The following is a 27,661-nucleotide window of genomic DNA, read 5'->3' as shown; positions in this document are numbered from 1 at the left end:
AAGTAATTAGAGCACACTGAAATACAGCAGATACATACAATACAAATAATAAATAGGTTTTCTAGACTCTTTTTTCAATTACATAGTCAAGAGATGAGATAAAATCAAAGGAAACAAAATGCTACTCCATTTCAATATATCAAAACGCAGTTAAAATTGAGTGACAGTTCTATTCGGAATAAAACCATGCAAACAATCCCCCAAATTTGATTTTTATAGACAATTTCAACAAAATTGCATCATTTATTATACAAACAGACAAACAAATACTTTAAGTAAACAGTTAGAAAAAAACATAAAACATTTGCTATACAACGATATTAAACGCAATGTAATAATTTCAAATCAAAGATAAAAAAAGCCATCATGAAATGATTTATAAAATACTGTTAAACACACATTGATATACATATATAATTCCTATATAAAATACATTAAAATGTAAATGAATAAAACACTAAATAATAAGAGAAAACCAAAACAATTTAGTAACAAACTGAAAAGCGAAACACATTTTCTAACATTTTACTTACTTGTGTTTGATTTTTGTAACAATAAATCTGTATATTATTTATGTTGGTTATCGTTTAATAACTTGAGCAGTCACATAAAAACTTGAGATTACATCATCAACATATACACTTAGTTTTGTTGTATAATAACTTTCATTTACAAAATAATTTAAACAACATTTGCAAAATCATTTGTTGCTCCACCAGAACAGTTTCTAAATCCTCTTTCAGAATTGCCAGACTCATTAACGGGGACGGGTAGTAATCCATGCGTTTCTGCATACTCACACATACACACTGCACGTGATGTATGCCTGTAAGATTCGCTATTTTCCAACTTTTGTTCAAGAAAGTCTTGAACAAAATCAACGGAAATGCTGATAAGTATATCTCCTGCTTTTTCCTGAAAGATAAGTTTTGTAGTTATTTATCTCATTATATGTTAGAAGATTCATAAGTTGATGATCAACACGTCTTGATTGTACAGTATAAATACTTAATACAAAGATGTCTTGTTTTTCAGAATACGTACTTTGAACTTGATTAAAGCATCTGTGTCAATTGTATCATGGGTCAGTATAGTTTGGAGTTCTAGTATTGTATTATCATTGATAATTAAAATTGATTGCTCTCTTGTATATTTATTATCAAAAAGTAAAATAAGAAAAATACCGAACGTAATAAAATGGCAAAACCAAAATCTCAAACACATCAATCGTATTGATAACAACTGTCATATTCCTGACTTGGTACAGACCTTTTCTTATGTAGAAATGGTGGATTGAACCTGGTTTTATAGCTAGCTCAACATTTCACTTATATGACAGTTGTATAAAAATCACAATGACAGCGTTGTGTGAATTAAACCAAAAGAAATAATAGAAAAAAACTTAAAAATATGTGTACTGCAGTCAAAATTGTGTTTGAATTTTAATCACTATATAAACAAACAAATATATAACAAATCAACACGAAGCGGCATTTAGACAACACACATAACTTAAACGTATGACAAGAATTAAAAAAAAAATCCATTTTACAATAACACAATCACGGGGTGTAATTTATACCCCCATCGCACACTAATACACACATCTATAAACCTTCCGCTCACACGCAAACCTCCCCACAGGCAGATATTTAGGTAATATATATACAACTAAATTTGTTTTACATGCACACGTATAAAAATTGCAGTTTTTATCCAACGCAATCATAGGTTTGAACGTAGTTTTCAATTTAAACTCGTTTATATATATCATTTGATAAGTATATTTACATCCATGCATAGATGATGATGATGAGGTGGAGTAGGAGGAGGAGAAGGAGGAGGAGAAGGAGGAGGAGGAGGAGGAGGCAAATGGCAAATTAATTTACATGTATACATGATACATGTTCAGGACGTTAGCATGTTCATGTTATATGAATATCAAGTCTGATATTGGTTTGCAGCCTTAAGGAGTGAGAGGAAAGATTGGTCGGTTCGTAATCAGAATATATGACCGAATAAGTTGACATGTTTTTTTGCTGGCTGTTACTGTGTGAACAAGCACATTAGAAAAATCTAGCTCAGCGTGTAGCTCTAGTACTACACAGACTTGATATTCATATAACATGAACATGCTAACGTCCTGAACATGTATCATGTATACATGTAAATTAATTTGCCATTTGCATCCTCCTCCTCCTCCTCCTCCTCATCATCATTTATGCATGGATGTAAATATACTTATCAAATGATAATGTTAAAAGATTATTTGAAATATATATCATCATCATCATCATCATCATTATTATTATATATGCATGAATGTAAATATACTTAACAAATGATAATGTTAAAAGATCATTTGAAATATCTACAAAGTGAATCGGTTCGATTTCATGAATTGTATTTCCCAAAGAAAACATATAAAATATCTAACTTCACTTACTCGATCACTCTTTTCGATATGATTTGCCATAACTTCATTTCCCAACAGAGGAATGATTGCGTCGTCGGTTGAATCATTAACTTGGCTAGAAGGTGGAGATTCATGTTGGGTACAGCATTCATCATCACTTTGACTGGGGTCCACATGGAGTTTTTGGATACACTGTTCTAAGTAATCCTGTAATACATAGCAAAACATTATGAGAACGTAGATGTATTACTGAAAAGTGTTCATCCTCATTACTGCATCACTTGAGTGTTAACTAATTTGAATAAATGAGAAAAACGCAATATTCTTCTAATAAGGACATCTGTATATATCTTTTTTTTTCTAAATTAAAAAGGTATCTGCTTGTGAAATTTACAAGGGCCAAGAAACTAATCAACTCACTGACAAAAAAAAAATCACAATACATGGTAGTTCTATGAAAAGTTTGACAGTCAAAATGCTCTCTATACACATATATCTAGTGAACATGTATTTAAAACTATTCTTCAAAATCAATTAAAGAAATTTTCGTATTTACACTATTAACACTATGTAACGATTTGGGGGTATAATCATACAACACATCAAGTAACCCTTGATAAAGTTAACCAAAAAAAAAAAACCCGCACAAAAGTAAAATAAATTTAGTTCCTTTACCTCATTCGAAAGAGTCTCTATATCACAATCGTAGGAGAAAGAGAAAATAAATTTAGTTCTGTCACCTCATACGGAATAAAGGCCAGATTTATCTAAGCCATGTTATTAATGTTGAAATACATTAAAAATATAGGTCATTATACTTCACATTGCATAATATCAATTTTATTTAGTAGGCTACTCATTATTAAAATCATCAACACTTACACAAGTTCTGACATTATAGTACATTGCTTTGATTACTTTTGATTACTTTTGATTAAATTTACCCTAAACAAAACCAGTTTTTGATAGTTTATATCATAACGTATATCTTTGAACAGTTTCAAAAGCTTTCGTGTAGTCTACAAAACAAAAATTAAAATGATTTTTGCCTGTTTGTGTTTAAACGTCTTGTCAATTCTAATATCACGTGAATATATCAATTAAAGGCAGGCTATCTTTAGTTAGACAGTATAGTATGCAAGTGACCTAATACGAAATATATGGGGTTCAGTAAATTCAATAGGGGTAAGAGCGAGTCTCCAATCCCTATATTGGATTTACTTTACCCATATATATCGTATTTGTTACTAGAATACTGTGTCATGAATCTATCGCACAGAATATCTTACCATGTGGTAATTAGACTAGTGGTTTATCAAACATGTCAAAGTGATTAAGTATTCAATATCAAAAACTACTTCCATTGGTCTATACACAAACAAATGCCAACAATAACAACTCGTTAGCTTTTTATGTTTTTAAACATAAAGTTTCGTCGTTTGTTATAACATTTTAGATATATGTTTCACAAAGGGACTTAACATCACTTCTAACCATGTATTCAAATAAAGCATGCCTATTAACCCAATATGAAATATACAATGTCTTCATGCGGTTGCTTTCAACCAATTATATTCCTAGAATAAATTGGAGTAAGATAATTGCAGAAACATATACTACATACCAGACAGGGTCGACTGTTAAAATAAATAAATATCACCTACAATAAGATAGGAGAATAAAAATTAACACTTTTGAAAATGCTACCTATTCTATAAAGATTAACAATTCTTGTAAATTTTGTTTTGTAGAAGATAATAGAATGAAAATGTTTAGATGGAATCTACTGAAAAACATTATAGAAGATCATCATAATGTGTATTGTTGGAAAGTATCTAAAAATCAGCACTGTGAGATTTGTGTCATATGCAATAATTATAACATTTATTTTCCTTTAGTGCAAATATGTTAAATATTATTTGTCAATAATGAACAACATATTTATGTATTTGTACCAACATGTCTTTGTCTTAAAAACGTATAAACTTTGAAAATATTGAATATAGCACATTTTTTAATGTTTTACACTGATTTGCTATGTCATTTATAAATGTTTTTGTTTTGCAGAAAACATAACTATGTTGGTGAATAATTTGTCAGCCCTAAATAATCTATTGATACATACATTTATATCATTCAGATTCAAAATGTTAGATCTTTTAATTATATTTATATTTTTATGACAATTATACTATTATATAAATAAATGCTAGAGTATTGAAACATTTAACAATCAGCCAATAAATTTATCAAGGGGAATCAATAGTTTCTACCTTGATTTCTTTTATGTATGTACCAGAAATATGCGAACATACTATATTTACAAATTTACACATTTCTTTTGTGTCCGAATTCTATGATAAATGAGATGGTAATGAAAAGAAAATCACAATAAATGCAATAATTACTATACATTTCATGTGATTATGTTGTAAGCCATGTGATCAATCATGCCTTTTTTTTTTTTTTTTTTTCATCTAATCTTCATTTGGTTCAAAACTCGAATTTATTAAAGCTATAATTGCAATAAAATCTTAGAAGTTTGAAAAAAAAGATTGAAACAGTTTTTTTTTCCATTTCGGTGCCTTTTTAATCATTGAGATGGAAACTACGCTGTGAAAACGTGTGGTAAACGAATTGCATTACTACCATAAGATATGGGTTGTTAACTGAAACGAAACTTTTGTACCATGACCTTTATACCTAGGTAATTGTACATACATTATGACATATAATCCTATGTTGGTTAATAAACATCTCAAGCATAAACTTTGACATCAGAACGGTTCTCAAGATATAGAGCGGGCACGATCTTTACCAAAGGACATGAGGTTGTCAACTTAAACCAAAGTTTTTGACTTTGAACTTTGACCTTGGAAGATGTTCAAACATTATAACATACCCTCTTGTGTTGGTAAATATCCATGTCAAATTTTATAACATTATAATGGTACTCTAGATATAGTTTCTCCTCTGCAAACATCGTTTTTAGTTTTCATAGAAATAAAAAATATTTTATTGCAGCCAATGTAATACAAATATTTACTAATTTATAACTTGTGTTACAATTTCCCTCCGTAACATACTTTTATAAAAACATAGTTCCTTACATTTATTTATTTACGTCATTATGATATGCTGTTCCGTTACCATTTACACCTCCTTTCTGATATTAAGATATGTTGAGCAATTTATGAATACTTTATAACAGAATTAACCTTCTGGTAAAAAGGAATGTCATAACAGAATTGACCTTCTTGTTTAAAAGGAATATTTCAAAGTACCTTTATTGTAGCGAAACATTTGTAATGTTTGAATCCAACCAATAAATTGTGGTCAATTAATCTCTGATTAGAAATCATCAGTGCGTTGTACATTAATTTTCTTTTCTGAAAAGAAAAATCATAAAAAAATGAGATTGTCATAGATTAAACGTTAATTCACAGTTATCAACTACTTATAAAGTTAAGTTAATTATCTATAGATGAAGATTTTCACAATACGTCTGTAAAATATATAATTATATTAAACAAAACTCTGGAGATCATTTTTACTTTTATAAGGCTTTTGTAACAAGTTTTTATTTTTACATCTTTTGTCTCAATTATGCACGTCTTATACTTTATTCAACTTTAATATGACCCAAATGTCAAAGTCACAATATGGTAAAAAAAAAAGAAAACAGAGAGTCGTCCATATGTGTTAACTGGCGTATATTTCATTTGATCAAATACCGTCAAAATAACCTAAATAAATTAATACTAACAAGTTAATATTATCTTGGTCATACTGACGTGTGATGCTGGATAAACAAACCAGGTACTAAAAATAACAAAACTGTCGACTGTCAGGCTGAACTTTAAAAAAAGTAAAGGCTGTGATCGACTACTGAATTATAATAATCTGTCGTTTATTGTATTCCCTATACTATGTTTTTCAAATGTTTTATTTTTCTTCCAACATTCTTTTGACATGCCATCCCACAATTAGAAAGGTAGCTGCATTCATAAAGTACATGAATTGTTCCCTTTCGACGAGCTCTTCATTTCATACAATATACTCAAAACTGACCGGCCAGCAACGACGAAAAAATTCTTAAAAGTATAGTCTTTGTGCGTACCTTTGAAATGGTAACATATATCGACCCTACAACAAATGGCAAAAAGAGGCTGTCATAGTGACAGCAAGCCGGAATTTCGGCTATAAAAGAACCCAAATTTGTGGTGAAATAAAACAAATGCTTACTTAGGACGCTTTGGATCTCGATGTTTAGCAATTTGATTTTTGAGCCAACAATCCAAATCTTTAAATCCATGGTTAGATTCAGAATAACAATGAACCTGTTAAAATATTTTTTTTGTTGAAATCAAACAAAGTTTAATTTTGGGCCCTGATTTGAACATAAGATTCATCAGTGACGCTCAGATCAAAGTAATCAGACAGCCAAACAAGTATGAAGTTGAAAAGCATTGAGAATCCATAACAATATCATGATGTTTCGCCTAAACCTTCAACGAATACTATGAAATTGACCTTGTGACATATGAAGGGTCAAGTGTATCTACGTCTTCCAGTTCTCAAGTTTGGTATTGGATCATACATTTGATTACAAAGTTTGAAAACTTTATTTTGCTCTTATTATTTGCATTATTTTTCTTCACCGTTTAAGTTTTCCTCTTCCGCTGCTTTATAATGATCTTTTCCGCACCGGTTCTCCAAAATTTAAAAAAATTGGAAAGAATGAAACTTGTGTAAATATATTTTTTTAAAGGAGTCCATATTTGAAAATGAATTTCAAAAAATAATCTAATATTGCAAGTCTGCCACTAAAGTTACACTTCACATTCTGTCAATCGTCATTTTGGTGTTAATACGATTCCTTTAAATTGGTATGCTCGATTTACAAATACATTGTGAAACTGTTGTCGTCTTAATTTACGAACGCATACTAGACTTCAAATAAAATAGTGATATAGAACACCTAATAATAAGCTTGAAATTCCAAAATAAGTTCATCTTCGTCAGAATGGTAGTTCATTTAATCGTCTACAAAGATTTTACACAATCATATTAAAAAAAGTGATTGATGCCATTATTCTGTCAATTATCGATGAGTATATTTGCGTTTTAAAGCCTTGGTAAAAGCTACCGAAGTGTTTAGTACATACGCTAGAGCTACTAGTAGATAACAGTGTAATTAAAACACGTGAGTGTCATCCGACAAATAGATAGTAATCCCAAACCAAGTCTTTTTAAGATAAAAAATAAAGGTTGAAGAACTACTACCAATCTGTAAATAGTATAGTTTCATGCAAACAATTCAGCATAAATGAGATATAATTTTCAATCTCACATCACCTCATAATATTAGCCTATTGGTGAAAATAATAAAGCAAAACAGATTTTTTCGCAATCTAGAACCATTTCATATAATTATAAATAAAATATTAATCTGGAATTGGTTGAATGTGGTATAATCTTAATGCAATGCAAGCAGAACCTTTATTATTATAGTGCAAATGTGAGATCATGTATGGAACACTTTTAAACGCATTTATATTCTTACCTTAAAAAAAAACACTGAACAGCAAGTTAACCAAGCAACTACCAATATAATGTAGAACGACGATTTTGCCATCATTTCAATACTGTGTGAAACATGATCATGTATCCACTTCTCTTCGGTGACGTTTTGTTTCTGCACTTTAAGCTTTAGCTCAGCCATAACTTTACCATCAGAGCGAATGTGTGTTAATAAAACATATGCACGACAGAAAAAGGCAAACATTGAAATTCCCAGCCCAACTAATGTAAACCAACAGCAAATGGTTGGAAACCAGGGAAATACGCATTGCCGACATTCGAAAAAGGATGAACGAGAAATGGTTCGCAGCACACCTTTATACATGTTGTGGTTAATCTGTAAAACAAAACAAAAAGATAATTCTGCACGCTTTTCACATTAAGCTGAATACTGTTTAACTAATATGAAATTGAATTCACATGTTTTGCTGTTAACCAACTTTCAGCCAATAATAAAAATACTCAACTTATACAAAAACATCACACCAAATGTAACAACTAATACACTATGAACATAGACTAAACAATCTATGAACCCAGTAAGATACGAACACGAAACAATTTCTTATATAGTTTTATCTTCTGAAATACCTGAAACCTGAAACAATTGGCATTTCAGAGGAAAAACCCCGCTAGATACCGTTGTTTGCCAGCACGAAATTTGTTGCCTGGATTGTGTTTTTCAACAAAGAATCGGTTTCAATGAAACTAACTGTGTTCCACCTTTTTGCGGTCGTTATTTATTGAGGTTGAGCTGCATATGAATGAAAATAATCGAGATACATCCTTTTACTCAACTTTGCTATAAAGAAGATGCCCTTTCACCAAATAATTCAAAGATTGATAAAAATGCTAAACGCGTCTAAATCTCTTTAGAAACATTCCAGTGACGTTGCATATGTAATAGCTATCTTGATAAGATAAGATCTTCCAGGCCCTGCATTTCCTTTCATATGGTTAAATCGTCGTTACCACAATCGCGTCTTCTTTTCCCCGATTGTGACCTACTAGATTAGATGTATCCCCAGTTATGTACCAAATTATAAATACTACGGGTGCAACATGTGGAACAGAATCTGCACACCCTTCCAGACACCTGAACCCCCTTTTATCGTTAATAGTGTGTATAGTCTTTGAGATGTTATGCAGTGTTTTGTATACTGTCGTTTACAATGACATTGTCAGTTTATTTTCGTTACATGAGTTTAAAAGTCCTTTGGTATATGTCGCCTCTATTTCATGACTTAATGCCATTAAACAAAAAAAAAAAAAAAAAACCGGTACATATACCTCTTTGTGGTTCTAAATATTCATCAGCTTTGTATTCTTTTTGATTCGGCCGTCACTGAGGATTTTGTTTAAAGCATCGAATACATATCAATATATGCATGTTTAAAAATTCAGAAATGAGTCAAAAACATGAAACTCAACTATCAAATAAAATTTTTAAGATTCTTTTCCCGTCAACATTTAAAACAGTGTTACCATTCCAGGAAAATAAACATATATCAACCATAACACTTTATAGATTCAACATGTTTAACCTTAATAAAATGTGTATTATTGGTGCCAAATTGGGTAATGTACGTTTTTGGACAATTAAGTAAAAAAAAAGTAGGAAAATCTTAAAAGTGACTTCTTACAAAAATCTACACTACAAAAAGAAGAACAACAAAAAAGTATGTTTCTTTTAAATGAAATTTGGTAATATCCAAATTAAAACAAAGAGATCAACTTGAATTTAAATGAATCAAACATATGTAAAATGGTAAATGAATAATCATTTTGTTTAACCCCAAATTGTATATAAATTGATAACTTTTGTATTTTTATTAAATTTTCATTTTTTCATTTATCTAATTTTAAATTTGTTTTGTCATAAACCTTCCAATAAAAAAATCGACTACAACCCTTATACCCAGCTTTCGTCCATTTACAGTTGCTGTTAAACAGACATACATGCGATGCAATATTTAACAATTCTTATTCAAAGTTGTACGATTTTATCATGCAAATTGATCAAATGTCTGTAACATTCATTTGGTGAGGTTACAATTTGATGAACCTAAACAACTAGTGTCATATCTAAATATCTACGTTTCTTGTAAATATATAATTGAATCATCTAATTCGGTGTCCATCTTGAACAGTTCGAAGTTAGAGAGAGAGTGGTCTAATTGGGAAATTAACCCGCGAAAATTTAGATGAATAATGTTGTTCAAAGAATATTGTTATTTTCAATAACATGTTAAAATTTCAAAATATAATTTAAGAACATTAAGCGTCATTTCCCAAATGAACTTCGTCCTCGGTCAATATTATTCGAACAGGTTCACACATACATATTGACCTAGTCAGAAGTGAATAATTGATAAATATGTACAGCATTTCATTTGGTTGTTTATTTTCGGACATGTACAATGAATTAAAAATAGATCTATCAGGACATGTATATTCTTTCTAAAAAATATCGACGTAAGTGGAATTTTTGCAAATATGTTTCCAACTGTAAATACAAAATTTGTACAAATAAAAAGAAACCAAACACATACATTGAAGGCTTTGTCGTTCAATGAATCAGGAATATAACGCCTAGATTTGAATGGTAATTCTCGACACCAACCAATTTTACTTCTTTCTTCATGAACTGTATCGAAATTTCTGTAATCTGAAATGTAAATAAACGATGTATAATTAATTTCCTTTCAAATGGAAAGTTTTTTGCATGACTTACCATATATAATTGTCCAGCAGCTTACTTCGTGTATCAACAAGTTTCGAATGTCGGTAACTAATCCTACCTTCCTTTTTAGCTCACCTGGCCCACAGGGCCAAGTGAGCTTTTCTTACCACTTAGCGTCCGTCGTCCGTCGTCGTCCGCAGTCGTCCGTTGTCGTAAGTTTTTACAAAAATCTTCTCCTCTGAAACTACTGGGCCAAATTTAACCATACCTGGCCACAATCATCTAGGGGTATCTAGTTAAAAAATGTGTCCGGTAACCCGCCAAACCAGCCAAGATGGCCACCATGGCTAAAAATAGAACATAGGGGTAAAATGTAGATTTTGGCTTATAACTCTGAAACCAAAATATTTAGAGCAAATCTGACATGAGGTAAAATTGTTTATCAAGTCTGTTGCCCGTGAATCGGTTATTTTAAGGAAATTTTTCCGTTTTCGATTATTATCTCGAATATTATTAAAGATAAAGATAAACTGTAAACAACCATAATGTTCAGCAAAGTAAGTTCTACAAATAAGTCAACATGATCAAAATGGTCAGTTGACCCCTTAAGGAGTTATTGACCTTTATAGTCATTTTTTACTAATTTTTCGTAAATTTTTAATCTTTTACAAAAATCTTCTAAAGCATTTAGAGCAAATCTTACGGAGTTCAATTGTTTATCAAGTAAATATCTATCTGCCCATAAATTTTCAGATGAATTGGACAACTGGTTGTTGGGTTGCTGCCCCCCAATTGGTAGTTTTTAAGGAAATTTTGCTGTTCTTGGTTATTATCTTAAATACTATTATAGATAGAGATAAACTGTAAACAGCAATAATGTTCAGTAAAGTAAGATCTACAAATATGTCAACATGACCAAAATGGTCAGTTGACCCCTTAAGGAGTTATTGCCCTTTATAGTAAATTTTTAACAGTTTTCATTAATTTGGTAAATTTTGGTAAGTTTTTACAAAATATTTTCCTCTGTAACTAAAGCGCCAATTTCATTACAGATAGAGAAAATTGTAAGTAGCAAGAATATTCAGTTAAGTAAGATCTACAAACAAATCGCTATCACAAAAACACAATTTTGTCATAAATCCATCGGTGTCCTTTGTTTAATATGCACATATACCAAGGTGAGCGACACAGGCTCTAAAGAGCCTCTAGTTTAGCTCACCTGACCTGAAAGGTCAAGTGAGCTTTGCTTATCACTTGGCGTCCGGCGTCCGTCGTCCGTAAACTTTTACAAAAATCTTCTCCTCTGAAACTACTGGCCCAAATTCGATCAAACTTGGCCACAATCATTATTGGGGTATCTAGTTTTAAAAATGTGTCCAATGGCCCGGCCAACCAACCAAGATGAACGCCATGGCTAAAAATAGAACATGGGGTAAAATGTAGATTTTGGCTTAAATCTCTCAAATCAAAGCATTAAGAGCAAATCTGACATGGGGTAAAATTGTTTATCATGTCAAGATTTATCTGTGCTGAAATTTTCAGACAAATTGGACAACCCGTTGCTGAGTTGCTGCTCCCGACTAGGTAATTTTAAGGAAATTTTGCAGTTTTGGGTTATTATCTTGATTATTATTATAGATAGAGATACACTGTAAACAGCAATAATGTTTAGCAAAGTAAGAACTACAAATAAGTCACATGACCAAAATGGTCAGTTGACCCCTTAAGGAGTAATTGCCCTTTATAATAAATTTTTAACCATTTTTCTAAAAATGTTGTTATCTTTTTAAAAAATCTTCTCCTCTGAAACTACTGCACCAAATTTAACTAAACTTGGCCACAATCAACATTAAGATATATTGTATTGAAAATGTGTCCTATGACCCGGCCAACTAAAAAAGATGGCTGCCATGGCTAAAAATAGTACATAGGGTTGAAATGTAGATTTGAGCTTAATTCACTGCAATTAAAGCATTCAGAGCAAATCTGACAGCATTTAATTATTGATCAGGTCAAGATCTATCTGCCCTGAAATTTTCAGACAAATCGGACAAGCCGTTGTTGGGATGCTGTCCCCGAATTAGTAATTTTAAGGAAATTTTGCAGTTTTTGGTTATTATCTTGAATATTATTATAGATAGATATAAACTGTTAACAGCAATAATGTTCAGCTAAGTAAGATCTACAAATAAGTCAAAATTGTAAATTGACCCCTTAAGGAGTTATTGCCCTTTATAGTCAATTTTTAACAATTTTCATTAATTTTTGTAAAGTTTTGTAAATTTTTACAAAATATCTTCCACTGTAATTACTGGGCCAATTGCATTATAGATAGAGATAATTGTAGCAACAAGAATGTTCAGTAAAGTAAGATCTACAAACATATCACCAGCACCAAAACACAATTTTGTCATGAATTTATCTGTGTCCATTGTTGAATATGCACATAGACCAAGGTGAGCAAAGCACCCCAAATGGTTTGTTATGGCTGTGGAATTGAAAGTGGCCAATCGCAAAATTTACAACAGATACAGTTAAGTCGGCCTTATATCTTGACTTCCATCTAGAAATTGACAATGAGGATAGGTTGAAAACAAAACCTTACGACAAAAGAAATGATTTCATCTTCCCAATTGTGAACTTTCCATTTCTAAGTAGCAACATTCCAGCAGCGCCTGTATACGGAGTATATATATATATATATATACCAGCGAAAGCTCTTTTTTTGAGAGCCCAAGTGGTCGTGTGGTCTAGCGGGACGGCTGCAGTGCAGGCGATTTGGTGTCACGATATCACAGTAGCATGGGTTCGAATCCCGGCGAGGGAAGAACCAAAAATTTGCGAAAGCAAATTTACAGATCTAACATTGTTGGGTTGATGTTTAGACGAGTTGTATATACATTATGTACACAGCCATGTATCACCATCATTGATGGCGATCTGATGGATACATCTGTTGTAGAGTTGTCACTGACTCAGACGTACTTATAAATATAATTATTTTCTGTGACTGTATATTACATTAATTTGTAGGATCCTTTACTATAGATAATTTAGCTGATCTGTAACAATAACATCTTCATGCCTTATATATCATGTACTGTAGTACGCCGCTAGATTAAAACTGACGTGGAAAGGTAACACATGCCCACCGAAAGCTCTTTTTTTGAGAGCCCAGGTGGTCGTGTGGTCTAGCGGGACGGCTGCAGTGCAGGCGATTTGGTGTCACGATATCACAGTAGCATGGGTTCGAATCCCGGCGAGGGAAGAACCAAAAATTTGCGAAAGCAAATTTACAGATCTAACATTGTTGGGTTGATGTTTAGACGAGTTGTATATATATATATATATATATATATATATATATATATCCCAATTGATACGATATTCCCGGGCTTGTATTTCATTTATAAAGTGCTGCTGCTCACATTCACCCAAACACTGTAAATGACAGATGGCTTTGTTTTTTTTTTATAACGAATGTAACCCACTTTGCATTGAAACAATTTCTTCAATTCTATATCGGATCATTCTTAGCTTTATTGTACATTGTGAATACGTTTTGTTAACACATAACAACACGATAATTTTGATTCAGTTCTTAGAACATTGAGACATCTGGAAATATAAAAATAAATTGTTCAAATGTAGTTTTTTGGTCTCTGAAACACTGTATGAGCTATAAGGGAATAACTTGAATAACAATTCATTACCAAACCAACATTCGTAATTTTTCTAAAAGAGGGACAAAATATACCAGAAGGACAGTCAAACTCATAAATCGAAAATAAACTGACAACGCCATGGCTAAAAATGAGAAAAAGACAAACAGACAAACAATAGTACACATGACACAACAAAGAAAACTAAAGAATAAACAACACGAACCCCACACAAAACTAGGAGTGATCTCAGGTGCTCCGGAAGGGTAGGCATATCCTGCTCCACATGTGGCACCCGTCGTGTTGCTTATGTGATAACAAATCCGGTAAAAAGTCTAATTCAGTAAGTCACATTCATGGAAGGGAAGGGGATTGTAGTTACGACGTAAGGAACATATCCGATATCATTTGTGAAACGGTTTTTCCATAATGGTTAACCAACTCGTGATTTACGAAGGGATGACTTCAACTTCACCATTTGGAACTCTTGATGTACTAGTATCCTTTTGAGCAGCAACCCTCTATCAAGAAAATCATGATAGGAAATGCAAGCACGGGAATATCGTATCAATTGGGAGATATTAGTAAGCACTGCAATTGTTTTCAACAGAAATAAAATTCATTTAAAGCGCAGTGATATCTATAAGTACTATCATAATTCCATGTTCAGTGAATCGCGAAAACTGGAACAAACCCTAATTTTAGATGTTGAAAAAAAGTTCATCAATCTGAAAATAAATGATATGTGGGAAGTCAATGCGACCATAATTTCAATGCTGATTCATTGAATTTCATAATCAATATATAATCAGACAAATGACGACCAGAAATGATAAACAGGATCCCTAATGCACAAACCAAAACAAGATTGTCCTACTCCTTGTTTTATCTATTTCCTTGCTTTTTAGAAGAATTGGTAATCAACGTTTGCTAAGAGCATCGCCAAAAAGAAATTACAAGGTTAAATAATTGGTTTATTGCATGAATACAACATGTGCATATCGCGTAAGGGTTTCCTAGCCTTTACACCAGGTTTAATCAACAATTTTTCTTAAAATGTCCAAAACCAAGAAAGGAGGAATATGGCAGTTGTTATTAAATAGTTCGTTTCTATGTGTGTTGGTGTTTGTTTTTGTTGGCTTATAGTTGATGAGTTTCACATGGTTTTGGTTAAAAAACCTATTTGTTTTCTCTCAATCGATAAATGACTTTTGAACACCTGTTGCCTTTATTTACCCGTTTGTTGTTTTCACAGCAGAAAATTACATTAGGTCATGGTCATGTTTTTCACTGACTATTTTTTACGTCTTTACTAAATCTATTGGATGTTAAATGCGAACTTGTTGCTTGTTTTGTCTTAGATGCACGATTTTTTTTATTAGTTGTTATCGGCTCTGACGAAGCTTTCAGTATTTACGACAACTCTCTGATCTGTAGTTATTGTCTCTTTTTGTCTTTTTGGTATTTACAAGTACCCATTTACGTCCACTCTGGGTTTTTCAAATGATTTTTATAGTTCGTTTTTATGTTGTACCGTTTCACAATTGTTTCACGTAAGGGTAGGGTTGGGATCCCGCTTACATATTTAACCCCGCCACATTTTATAGATACAAAAAGATGTGGTATGAGTGTCTATGAGACAACTCTCGATCCAAGTCACAATTTATAAAATTAAACCGTTATAAGTCAAAGTACGGTCTTCAACATAGGACCTTGACTCATACAAAAACAAGCAATAAAAGTAAGTATAACCCTCTCCCATGTCAGGAGCCTGTAAATCAATGTTTGTCGTTTGTTGCTGTTTTGTACATTAATTAGACAATTAGTTTTCTCGTTTGAATTGTTGTACAATTGTCGTGGGGTTTTATGGCTGACTATGCGGTATGGGCTTTGCTAATTGTCGAAGGCCGTACTCTGACATATAGCTGTTAATTATGTGTTATTTGGTCTCTTGCGGAGTGTTGTTTTATTGGCAATCATACATCATCTTCTTTTGTATAATTAGTATGACGTTATCATAATGTTTTGTACATTAGTGTGATAGTTTCCCTCTGCTGCATGAATACTGAGATCTAAATAATGCAAATGCCAATCTTGAATAAATATGAGACTAATTTCTATATTTGGATTTTAGTTGCAGGTTTGAAGTTAATTCGTTTTTTTCACATGTTCGTTTAAGAAAAGAAAAGTAACATGTGTAAACATTGAAATCTGTCTGGAAGACTACTTTTTTACGAGCTTCATGTTAAATTTCAAAGATTTCACAAAGGAGTAGGTCCAGTAAGACCCCCTTTTGGCCCCAAAATATAGCAGTTTTACAAAATTGTTAAAATGTAAACTTTTATTTATTTATTGGACAGTAGAATGCTTCTGCTACATAAATATGGGCTGTTTTTTCTTTTATAATACAATGCACATATATCCGGTACTAGCACCATTAAGTCATGCTAAATTACTGAAATCTTCACAATTCTAGCATTTTAGTTGAATTTTGTTGGTTTTCGTGTAAAACGAAAGTGGCCGCATTCGTGTTCATCATTGATATTGAAATTTAAGTTGTATTTTATGATTATACATAATTCATATATAAAGGTTGAGGATGCGTCCACTTTCATTTTTGACAAAAACCATCTGAAAAGTGAAATTTTTCGGCATATTTGGTAGATGTTTAGGCTTGAATTGGATCGTTTTTAATGACAAAATCAGTTAAAATCTTTCACATAAACTAATCGAATCAAATAAAATAGACACTTAAGTGTTTAAAAGTGGTCAAAATCTTTCGTCAGATGAACCTGAAATTTGAGGCCAAAATCGGTCCTTACCGGACCTACTCCTTTGAAATGGTCCATGAAGTACATAAAATTGTGTGTATGGATTTGTATGTGTAAACATTATCTTTCATAGTTTCCTCTTATCCCCATCTGAAACTGCCGGTTAGCAAAAAAAACAAACATCAAAAAACGATGCTGCGTGTGTGCATTTGTGCAGATTTTAGATTTGTTTTTGACATTTTCTAGTTAACATGTTAATGATCAATGAGTTAGCGCCTAAACTTAAATCTAACCGATAAAAGTGCTTTCTGAAATATTATAGTGCTGGACTGATGTTTCATTGATGCTTACTTAATATATCCTTCCTAGTAACCATATCACATACAGTGGAATAAGATCTTTCTAAAAGTGTGTGTGACTACTTACGTGTACTGAAATCAACTTGTGAATATTTTGATTCCAACCCGCATAACACTGTAAAATTATAATAACTTGTGAAAAAAAAACAGAATTAACAAAGAAGACGAAAAGACAATTTTGTTTTACATGATGATGATAAATGGATGGAAAACTATATTGATTCAAGTTAATTTAACAGTACGAAATTTTTTTGTCGCACATTGTAGCGATGATAGGGTAGTTCGGTTTTTTACATTCTTTGATATCACCTTTTTTCAATTTTAATCACTATGCTTTTGTTTCGAAGATGACTTACACCACTGGGTCGATGCCACTGCTGGTGGACGTTTCGTGCCCGAGGGTATCACCAGCCCAGTAGTCAATACTTCGGTGTTGACATGAATATCAATAATGTGGTCATTTATGTAAATTTCCTGTTTACAAAACTTTGAATTTATCGAAAAACTAAGGATTTTCTTATCCCAGGCATAGATTACCTTAGCCGTATTTGGTACATTTTTTTTGAATTTTGGATCCTCAATGCTCTTCAATTTTGTACTTGTTTGGCTTTTTAGATATTTTGATATGAGCGTCACTGATGAGTCGTGTGTAGACGAAACGCGCGTCTGGCGTACTAAATTATAATTCTGGTACCTTTGATAACTAATTAGCTGATATGTAATCATTATATTGATTGAACTACGTTCATTATTCTTTGTGTTGATGATTTAAATTGAAAAAAATACAAGCATGATTATATTAATAATTGATCAAAATCCCTTTTCTTTGGTCAAAATTATTATCATAAATCATAGCTAATGAAGAAGCAACATAATGGAAATTCATTGTCCCAGTTAAGGATCCTTCATTTGCCTTATTATGATGAATAAATAATTGATTAAAATATAAAGCATCATTAGATGGCGAAGCGTAACCTGAAATATCGCCATAAGCACGATTTGTTCTTATTAACAAATAGTATAAATACCTGGAGATTCAATAGATGTAGCCAGTCTTGGTAGCCAGCTTCCAATCGGACCTCTTGCATCTATGTAGGTGAACGGTTTCAAATGATCAGGAATTTCACAGTCTTCTTTTAAAACTGGTATTAATAGTTGTTCCCTCATTTCCATACTCATATGATGAGTGTATTCTACTTCAAAGGTGCACCAATGACTGTCATTATATTCTTTTGACAATATTATCAATGTCTTTACAGATTTGCGAACAGCATATTTTATATTGTCAACTATCTTTCGTCCAGGTTTAAAATGATATACATGATTACAGCATTTTAGCTGGTGAAGTTTTTTAAGCTTTTCTATCAGGTCACTCACCCACTCTCTATCCTCATCTACGTCTCGATAAGAGATGAAAGCATGATATGTTTTGCCGTGTGGAAGGGTCTTATAAGCCACATCATTCTCTGTCTCACTATCATATTCGCTGTATGGGTCATCCATTGGGATAGCCTTATTCTGAAATTAGAAAGAAAAGACTTATTGTATGTTATATCATATATCGATATCTATTATAATAGATAAGAAAGTATAACAATTAGTTATTATTGAGTGAAAACAAGTATAATTGTTTTGAAATGAAAGAATTTATTTCACATGTTCTTTATTGTAAATGGAAAGGAAGACATTATAACCGTTTTTTATACTAATCCTGACACGTAAATAAGTAGCCGATATAAAACTCCACGGTACAGCGTAAATATTGATCTGAAGTTCAAAAGTTGTTGTAAAAACCCTGTTGTAGTGACGACAGTTTTCATCTTGATCGCCAGAAACAGGTTTAGGAAATATCAACAAATTTTCGATGTTCAAAAACTAAAAGGGTTTAAACAAACTACCGATCAACCTATTTATATCAATGTCAAATTTATCTGAGGGACTAAGAAAATAAATTTATCAACGAATCCTTCTCAGGCAAACGATTGAATCAATACATCAAAATAATCTAATGCAAAAAGAGTGGAAGATATCAGAAGGATAGTCAAAGGAAAAAGTTGCAAATAATCAGACCATACCATAGCAAACCACGAATGCAATTAATCCTTTAACAATTGTTCATTTATATTCGATGGCTACCAGTTTTCGTAGATTTTTTGGATCGATCTATGGGATCAACGAGTTTAAATGTTCAACAAATTTCATATTTTCCAACAGAATAGATACAGACCCTGTCAAAACAACGACATTTCCATTCCATTTCCATTCTCAATTTTATTTACTTATATATTAGAAATTGGAAATAATCATCCGAAATGCATTCAAGAGAGAGAGAGAGATATGTCATTCATATATATCATAAACTAACAAAAAAGTTTCTAATGAATGATGGTACATATATGTGACCCGCCATGACATTTCCAGGCTTATGGAGGTAAATGTCATAATGCGAAAACGTCGATGTAAAGTTACGTAACGTAATCGGGGCACCTGTTATTGAATGTCCGATTTGTTTAACTCAAAAACTAAAATTGACTTTTTTCTTATCTTTAGGAACTTAAATATAATTTCGAATATGTAAAGATTTTGTTACGAACAATATTTAATCATGCACTGAGGATAAAATAGAACTTATAATTCCCGTGTACAGCTTTGCAACATAATTAATTTACGCAACTTATTACTTAAAGATTTGATGTTTACAACTTTGATCTGCATCATTGAAAGGGCCTTTGGTTGGTATCTATAAATAACAGTAGCATTGCAGATACATCGTAAAAATAAAATAGTAGAGAAGGACTATAAAATAAGTAAATTAATTTCCTGTCCCGTATTAGTTTTGAGCTCTGGGTTTTCATCAAGGGGGACTACTCACGTTAAACTATTTTTAGACAACAAACGAAAATGTAAACACGAAAGACAAAATATATTTTGTACATACTTTAAAGATGAAAAGGAATTTACAAGTAAGGCAAATTAATGGAGGGTAAAACGATATAATAATATGGCAAGTCAAAGTAGTGTTTTCTCTAACGCAAGTACTGTACCGCTGGATTTGATTGATGAACAAGATGAAGATTTCGTCAACGAAATTGAAGAAGTCGATAGAATTTTTTTTGGGAATGTAGAAATAAATGAAATCAATGAACATGACTATAACACAAACGATGATGATTACACAGATAATGAAGAGTCTGATAAAGAAAATACAGAGACTTGTCAGATAGCTTTCAGTGATTTGGACATAAATGAATCTGTCAAAGAAAAACAATTTCTAGAAAACACTTGCAAATGTGAAAAAATATACAATAAAGTACCATGCAGCACTATTGTTAACCATGAAGTATTGTCTGAATATATAGATATAGTTGTTTAGAAATGGACAAAAATGAGCTTGACATGATAATAAAAGTTCAACTGTTTGCACACAGAAACAATGACTCAAATGTTGATGCCAAAAAACATAAAAGCAAAGAAAGAGAAAGAATAAATCAGCAGTATTATTTTAATGGCCACCAGATATGCAGAAAGACTTTTTTATTTGCACATGCAATTGGAAAATCTCAGCTAGATTCTATATCCAAATCATTGGAAAAGGAAGGTTTAAAACCCAGGACTCATGGAAACACTGGTAAAACCCCTAAGCATTCTTTGGCCATAACTGATATCCAGAGAGTGAAGCATTTTATTCAGGAATATGGTGTAAAATTTGGAGTCCCCTTGGCTGGTCGTTTGCCGAATCACAAAGACTTAAAGGTGACTTTACTGCCTTCAGATAAAACTAAAGCTGACATACATCAAATATATCAAGAAGCTGCATCTTCACTTAACTACAGGGCAATAAGTTTATCTGAGTTTAAGAAGTTGTGGTTAGAGCAGGGTCCACAAATAGTCCTCATGAAACCAGCAACAGATTTATGTTCAGCTTGTCAAAGCTTTACTGTCAGTTTAAGTAACACAGGAAATATGACAGAAGAAGAAAAGACAATTTTGTTACAAAACTATGGTGGTCATGTTGAAAAGGCTAAGAAACAGAGAGACTATTACAGAGATCAATGCCAAGAAAGCAAGGAGAATTATACTCAGTTACCAGACAATCAAAGAAACAGAGGTAAGTACATTAAAGTTATATTTAGTAATTGTTAAAAAGCATACATTTACATTTTTACAAGTACAAATGTACATGCATGTAAATTTACATTGTGAGGATTATAATGTCATGAATGAACAAATCCTAATTGTGAACAACATGTTATAGTAGTCATGCTTATATTTAATTAAAGTGTAATATGATACGAGCATGAACAAATGTATATATATACACATACATATTTGCATAAAAACATATTACATTTGTTTATACAGTAATACATGTGTATATATATATATATACAATTTTTTTGAAAATAGGAAAATGTGGTATGATTGTCAATGAACAGGTAAAAAATGTACATTGAATAAAACAGGTTCTGTATTTTCTTGTCAATAAATAATTTTGTGTAAAATGTTCAATCTCATTCACATACATGCATGCTTAACATGTTTATAATTTGTACCTTACATGTACATTGGTGTATTACAAATGCATGTTATTATTTAAGGCACATTCAAGTTTTGAGTTGTATCTGTGAACATTTTTCAAAGTATTAATAATTTGAGACTGATTTGGTGATGCATACATGTATCAGCCAGTTGATGCATTATAAGCTATGGCAAATACCACATTTGCATTCCCTGTTGAATTGCATTCATAAACAAAAACACACAAAAAACTTATACATTTTTTAATAATTAAAGCTGTATACATGTATATTATTTGTGGTTTATTGTACATTATTTTTCATTATTTTGATTGTTACACATTATGTTTCAGGTCAACCACCACTTTCATTTGAAGGAAGCATGCATTACAGCTTTGATTATGCACAGCAAATACACTATCCTCACTATGCACAACAAGTGGTTGCATTGTTTTTCAAAACTCCAAGGAAATGTCAATGTTTTGGTGTCTGTGCAGAAGGTTCAGGTAAATATTATGCTACATTTTTGCTTTTATATTCCTTAGTGAATAAATGTTAATACAATGCAGTCAGCAGATGTTAAAAATATAGACATACATGTACTGTCTGTGTTGTTTGCACTTTTATAAGACATGCATCTTATGTTTTTAACATTACTTTGGTTGAACAGTAATTTTTGTAAAGTTACTATAGTATGTTAGTTTGATCTGTTTTTGTGTATATAATTTAAGTGTGAGACAACTCTTCACAAGAGACCAAATGACACAAAAATTAACATTGTGTAAACATAATTATGACATTGATTCATTGACCTTTTAGGATCACAGATATTTTACCTTGTTGATGAAAGTGAAGAGACTGGAAAGGGTGCAAATAGTGTAATTAGCATGCTGCACCACCATTTTGAATATAAGTCATATGGGGAAACAACAGTGGAACTTCACATGGACAACTGTTACACAGGGCAGAACAAGAATAACTTTGTAATTTGGTATGTTTTATTTCTGTCATATATATTAAATGAAAATTTGCAATAAATCTTCATGTTGGTATAATTTAAACATGTAATTTTACATGCAAGTACCATATGTGAATGAAAATAGGCTTCTGTAAAATATTAGTGTATTTCCTTTTCCTTTTTATTATTCACCACTGAAACTTAAATTATTTAACTGTACATCTCCAACCAGGATAACAGATAGGATGAATACACATTGAAATTATTCAAATAAATGTCTGTGATTGATTCAAATAAATAAGATTTAATATTTTGTTAGTTTTAATATACACAAATCTAGATGTTTGTATTGTTATGTAAGTTAAGACTTCATTTGATCATTAACATTACTGTTATTAAGAATATATTATTCTTCAAGGTATGGTATGTGGAGAGTATTGACAGGCAGACACAACAGTGTGGAATTTAGTTGTATGGAAGCTGGGCATACCAAATTTCATCCATACTGGCATTTTGGATTATGGAAGGTATTCAAAATTATTATTCATGTACGTGTATGTGTCAAGAACTATAATAAAAAAAAACATTTTAAAGAAAGTATTGAAGTAATGCATTAATTTCATCACTTTATACTTCATCAATAAGAACTATCATGATTTCATATTTATCACACTTGATTCAAGTGACTTGGATATTCATACTTGTTTTAAGAACTTACATTGACTTTTAATTTAACATGTCATATCAAACATTAAGCCCTTTGCATAACATAGAACATTTGTCTTAAACAAAGAAAGATTAAAAATAGGGAATGGTCAAACTTGATCAAACTTGTAAGAACATGTTTTGAAAGTTGCCATTTTAGTGTTCTCTGGTACAATTCTGGCAAACAAAACTTGATATTTAATTTACATTTTGTTCTTTTTAAGGTGAAATGGAGACATTATTCAGCAGAAACCTTACAGGAAATAGCCAAATCTGTTACAGATTCCTCAATAATAGAATAACCATAATATAGCACAACTTGTTGATGACGAAGATTGCCCTGTTAATTTTTAAATTCGACTGGAAATTATATCTAAAGCAATTTTTTAAACAGTTGCCAGCACTAACAACATATCATCACTTTCGGATGATGAAGGAATCACCAGGAGTAGTTTTTGTTAGGGAGTATTGTGACAATGATGAAAAACAGTTTCGGTTGTTAAAAAATAGAGTTGTAATTAACCCATTATCTGAACCAACGGAATTGCCAAAAAAAGGGGTTAGACGCAATGCGTCAGTGGTACTTGTATCAAGAGATTAGGCCACTCTGTTATGGCAGCAAAGACATTACGTGCCCCAAACCCACTATACCAAAGCCGGAAATTACAGTTATTGAGGACAGACATAATACAAGAAAATGTGGTTACTGTAAAAAAAACTGGACACGAGACAAGTAGAAATGGAAAATTGTTGTGTCCACTGAAACCTAAATGAAATTTTTACTAATATAGACAAATTAAAGTACAGTTATCATGTTTTATTTTTAAATTAATACTAATTACTGATTCAAAACATGTACATATATGAACACACATATTTTGAGTGACATACATATTTTAAGTTCTACTTAAAAAGCAAAAAAAAAAAGTTTTGAGTGATTTTTTTTTAAAAGTAGATCCATGGTTGCTATGGAAACCGAATGGTTGCTTAATTTAACTCAAATTCACTTATCAATAAATTAAGTTCACTTAAGTTACATTTTGATAATTTGAAAGACTAGAAAAAAAAGAAAAAAAAACACACAACAATATATGTCAACTTACAAGGAGAACTAAATAAGATAAACCTTAGAAATATTGCAAAAGGATACTATTTTTACAAAAAATCGCGTTTCACAAAAATGACCATAATTCTATTAATTTTAATAATTCGACCAAAAACACTTTCTGGGTGTTTTGTATCTATGTATACTTCATAAAAATGCAAAAAACTCATTTTGGTCCTGATACCTCCATAAGCCTGAAAATCACATGTTGAATGTTTGAATAATTAAGTTGACTTAATCTAAATGTATAAACATAATAAATTTGTATGGTTCTATTCAGGAAACAATCACTGTTATAAAAAGCATGTAGCCCTGAGCACTTTCCCCATTTGATGTCATAAGAGAACAACATGACATCATGTTTAAGGTATTGGGATATTCAATTCATGTTTTCAAGACAAACAAGAAATGTTATCCATTTTTACAACATTTGTAATTTTCCAAAATGATAGGTGGATGACCCATGGGGACTTACCATTTTTAAAAATAATCCAAGGAATATTTACATGTCATTCAAGAACTATTTAAGTCGAACGGTGTGGTCTCAACTTCTGGTTCATGAAAAACAAAATATAATGCAATCTTCATAAAGCAATTATGATCATTGGCTACAATAAACAAGTACAATATAATTGAAAATTTGATACAGTGTTCCTAACTAGCGCCGTTATTATACTATTTGTTCATATCAAGGAAAAACCCTTCTGTAGTAAGAAAGTCACACCCATCATTTTGAATTTGATGGTAAAATACATCCGTCAAATTGACAATTGTCGTTGACAATTCTAAAACTACAGAACTGTTTTCCCTGAATTAGAATGTTTACAAATGGCTGGGATAGAGGATTACCACTCGGGACCCATTTTGCATTGAATAAATTTGAATTGTTATGATGTGTGTGTAATTTGAGAAAAAAATATGTTCAAAGTCGAATGTCCAGATTATAGGTCAACGTTGACCTTTTTATATCAGTAGGTCAAAGTGTTCCATTATAATTTTTCAAGAACACATGAGCAAATCATGTACTGTTCTAAAGAAATACTCATTTCAATAGAAATAAATGCCATGCGGTTTTATAGTAAACATTTCTCTTCTTTTTCTTTCCAACGTATCCCTTTAATCAATATACAAACAAAAAACCAAGAATACTTCTAGACAACTGAAAGTCGTACATATTGTAGAACCTTGTGGAAGAAAATGTTGCGACTTGGTATGGCTGTAGAATGTCTGGTTTCATCTATATAGAAAACACGAAAAGTATCTTGGTGGCAACTTTCTTCCTTGAAGTCCATTTTCAAGTGCATATATCAAACCTCATCCTATTCCTTGTAAATTATAGCTACCAATATGTAGCTTTTGCTAACCAACTAAACAAAATATACCAAAATTCAAAGATAAAGATGTTTTATTGTCAATTGTACCAAATCGTCTTTTTCACGAATTAGAAAAAAGTAATTGACATTGATTTATAATATTACTTGTAGATAACTAAAAGGTAAAAGCTTGTGAATTATTCCAAAAAATATGAAGCTTGCGATAATTCTTCAATACTGACCTTTATTTTAGATATAGTCTGCATAGACAGAATCATCTGAAACTGTGGATGACAGAAATTTCAGCTTAATCATATAACGCAATACTTTATACAATAATAAATAAATCAACAATACCTAGATAAGTACAACTTCTCCTGATTTATTCAATTGTATGTGCTGTCTTTTAAAATTAAAATAAACGCCTTCCTATGTGCATGAATGCATGTATGATTGCAGTTTATATTTATCTTTAGTTATTGATCGTCAAGCTGACATATTTATGGCAAGGAACCAAATTAAATTTCAAATTAAACGAAGTAACTAAGAACAATCATAATAGAAACCAGGATAACTGAAATTCGCTTTTGTTGGATAGAAGATAAGGAAAACAATTAGTCACCAAAATTATTTCATAATGAATATAATTTAAATAGACATGAAAAATATTATAATCAGGTACATTTTTATATTGCGTTTTTATTAAATATTATGATGCGTTGAACATTGTTAAGATGCACTAATCCCTACCTTTCAATATTCTCCTAGTAGACCAAACGTTTTGAACAGCTTAGAAATAACAATCAATGTTGATCGGTGTAACATTTCTTGATAAACGTCTTACGTTGTTACACATTTACCTCCCTTTGTAGTTACGATTTCAATTCAGAATTCAAAATAATGTTCATAATTACATTGTAGTTTAAATATATAACATTTACAATTATCTATATTTAGAAAATCGATAATATATTATTCATGTTATCTCATCGCATTAACCAAAAACCAATACTTTAAGGTAGGGGACTTTCAATTCTGAATTTTCGTTGGTCTGCGGTATTTCTTATTTATTTTTACGTTTTCTCAAGAAACATTATATTAACAGCGAGAATGAGTCTGACTATAGTATGTGGAATCATGAATTATTAATTACCGTTACTTTGGTTGAACAAGACCTGTAACAAAATTTTAGATTTTCAGCATTACATTGTTTGAATTATAAAAAAAGGAAAATGGAATACTATAATTTGTTTTTATGTTCAACTTTGTTCTCGTTTTGGCTTTCAAGCTAATTTGATCTGATCGTCACTAATGAGTCTTATGTAGACGACACGCGCGTCTGGCTTATCAAATTATAATGCCTGGTTTCTTTGGGAACTATTTATGAATATTAATTTTACTCTTTTAGGTGATACACATTTCACTTGACTCTGTACTTATACATCCCGTCATTGTGTTATTGTGCTATGGTAGATTTTTGTATTCTTGTCTTTCGTTTGACTAATAAGCTTTGTCTATATGCCTCGTTACATATTTGTTTTAAATATTTTTAAGTGATTTAGATAAACACAATGTTGACTGATGCATCC

The 27,661-nt window shown here is 31.4% G+C and overlaps 1 protein-coding gene and 1 pseudogene across 2 annotated transcripts; one reads left to right on the top strand and one right to left on the bottom strand.

Annotated features, from left to right (window-relative positions):
- Nucleotides 1–223: 223 nt before the first annotated feature.
- LOC139493442 (uncharacterized) lies at nt 224–27,002 on the bottom strand. Of its 2 annotated transcripts, XM_071281844.1 has the most exons (10): nt 26,823–26,974; nt 26,315–26,356; nt 18,503–18,992; nt 17,542–17,589; nt 10,552–10,667; nt 7,983–8,336; nt 5,701–5,805; nt 4,041–4,076; nt 2,447–2,623; nt 224–915 (listed from the first exon to the last, which is right to left on the bottom strand). In XM_071281844.1, the coding sequence occupies exons 2-10, from the start codon at nt 26,348–26,350 to the stop codon at nt 682–684; spliced, it is 1,596 nt and encodes a 531-aa protein (XP_071137945.1). In that variant the 5' UTR covers nt 26,351–26,356; nt 26,823–26,974; the 3' UTR covers nt 224–681. The 2 variants fall into 2 exon arrangements, with proteins under 2 accessions (XP_071137945.1, XP_071137946.1); XM_071281845.1 differs by lacking the exon at nt 26,315–26,356 and having other exon boundaries at nt 26,823–27,002.
- LOC139492349 (uncharacterized) lies at nt 21,316–24,459 on the top strand (annotated as a pseudogene).
- Nucleotides 27,003–27,661: the final 659 nt, after the last annotated feature.

The sequence above is a fragment of the Mytilus edulis genome, chromosome 10, assembly GCF_963676685.1.
Source record: "Mytilus edulis chromosome 10, xbMytEdul2.2, whole genome shotgun sequence".
Lineage (NCBI taxonomy): Eukaryota > Metazoa > Mollusca > Bivalvia > Mytilida > Mytilidae > Mytilus > Mytilus edulis.
Note: the sequence above shows the minus strand (reverse complement) of the source record. Positions and strands in the feature narration are given on the sequence as shown.

Bases quoted from the DNA above. Each gene is read 5' to 3' on its own strand.
- LOC139493442 (XM_071281844.1), bottom strand. From the start codon at position 26,350: ATGATTCTGTCTATGCAGACTATATCTAAAATAAAG. The intron at 18,993-26,314 runs GTCAGTATTGAA...TTCTAATTTCAG, and splicing joins AGACTATATCTAAAATAAAG to AATAAGGCTATCCCAATGGA. The intron at 17,590-18,502 runs GTATTTATACTA...ATAATTTTACAG, and splicing joins TACATCTATTGAATCTCCAG to TGTTATGCGGGTTGGAATCA.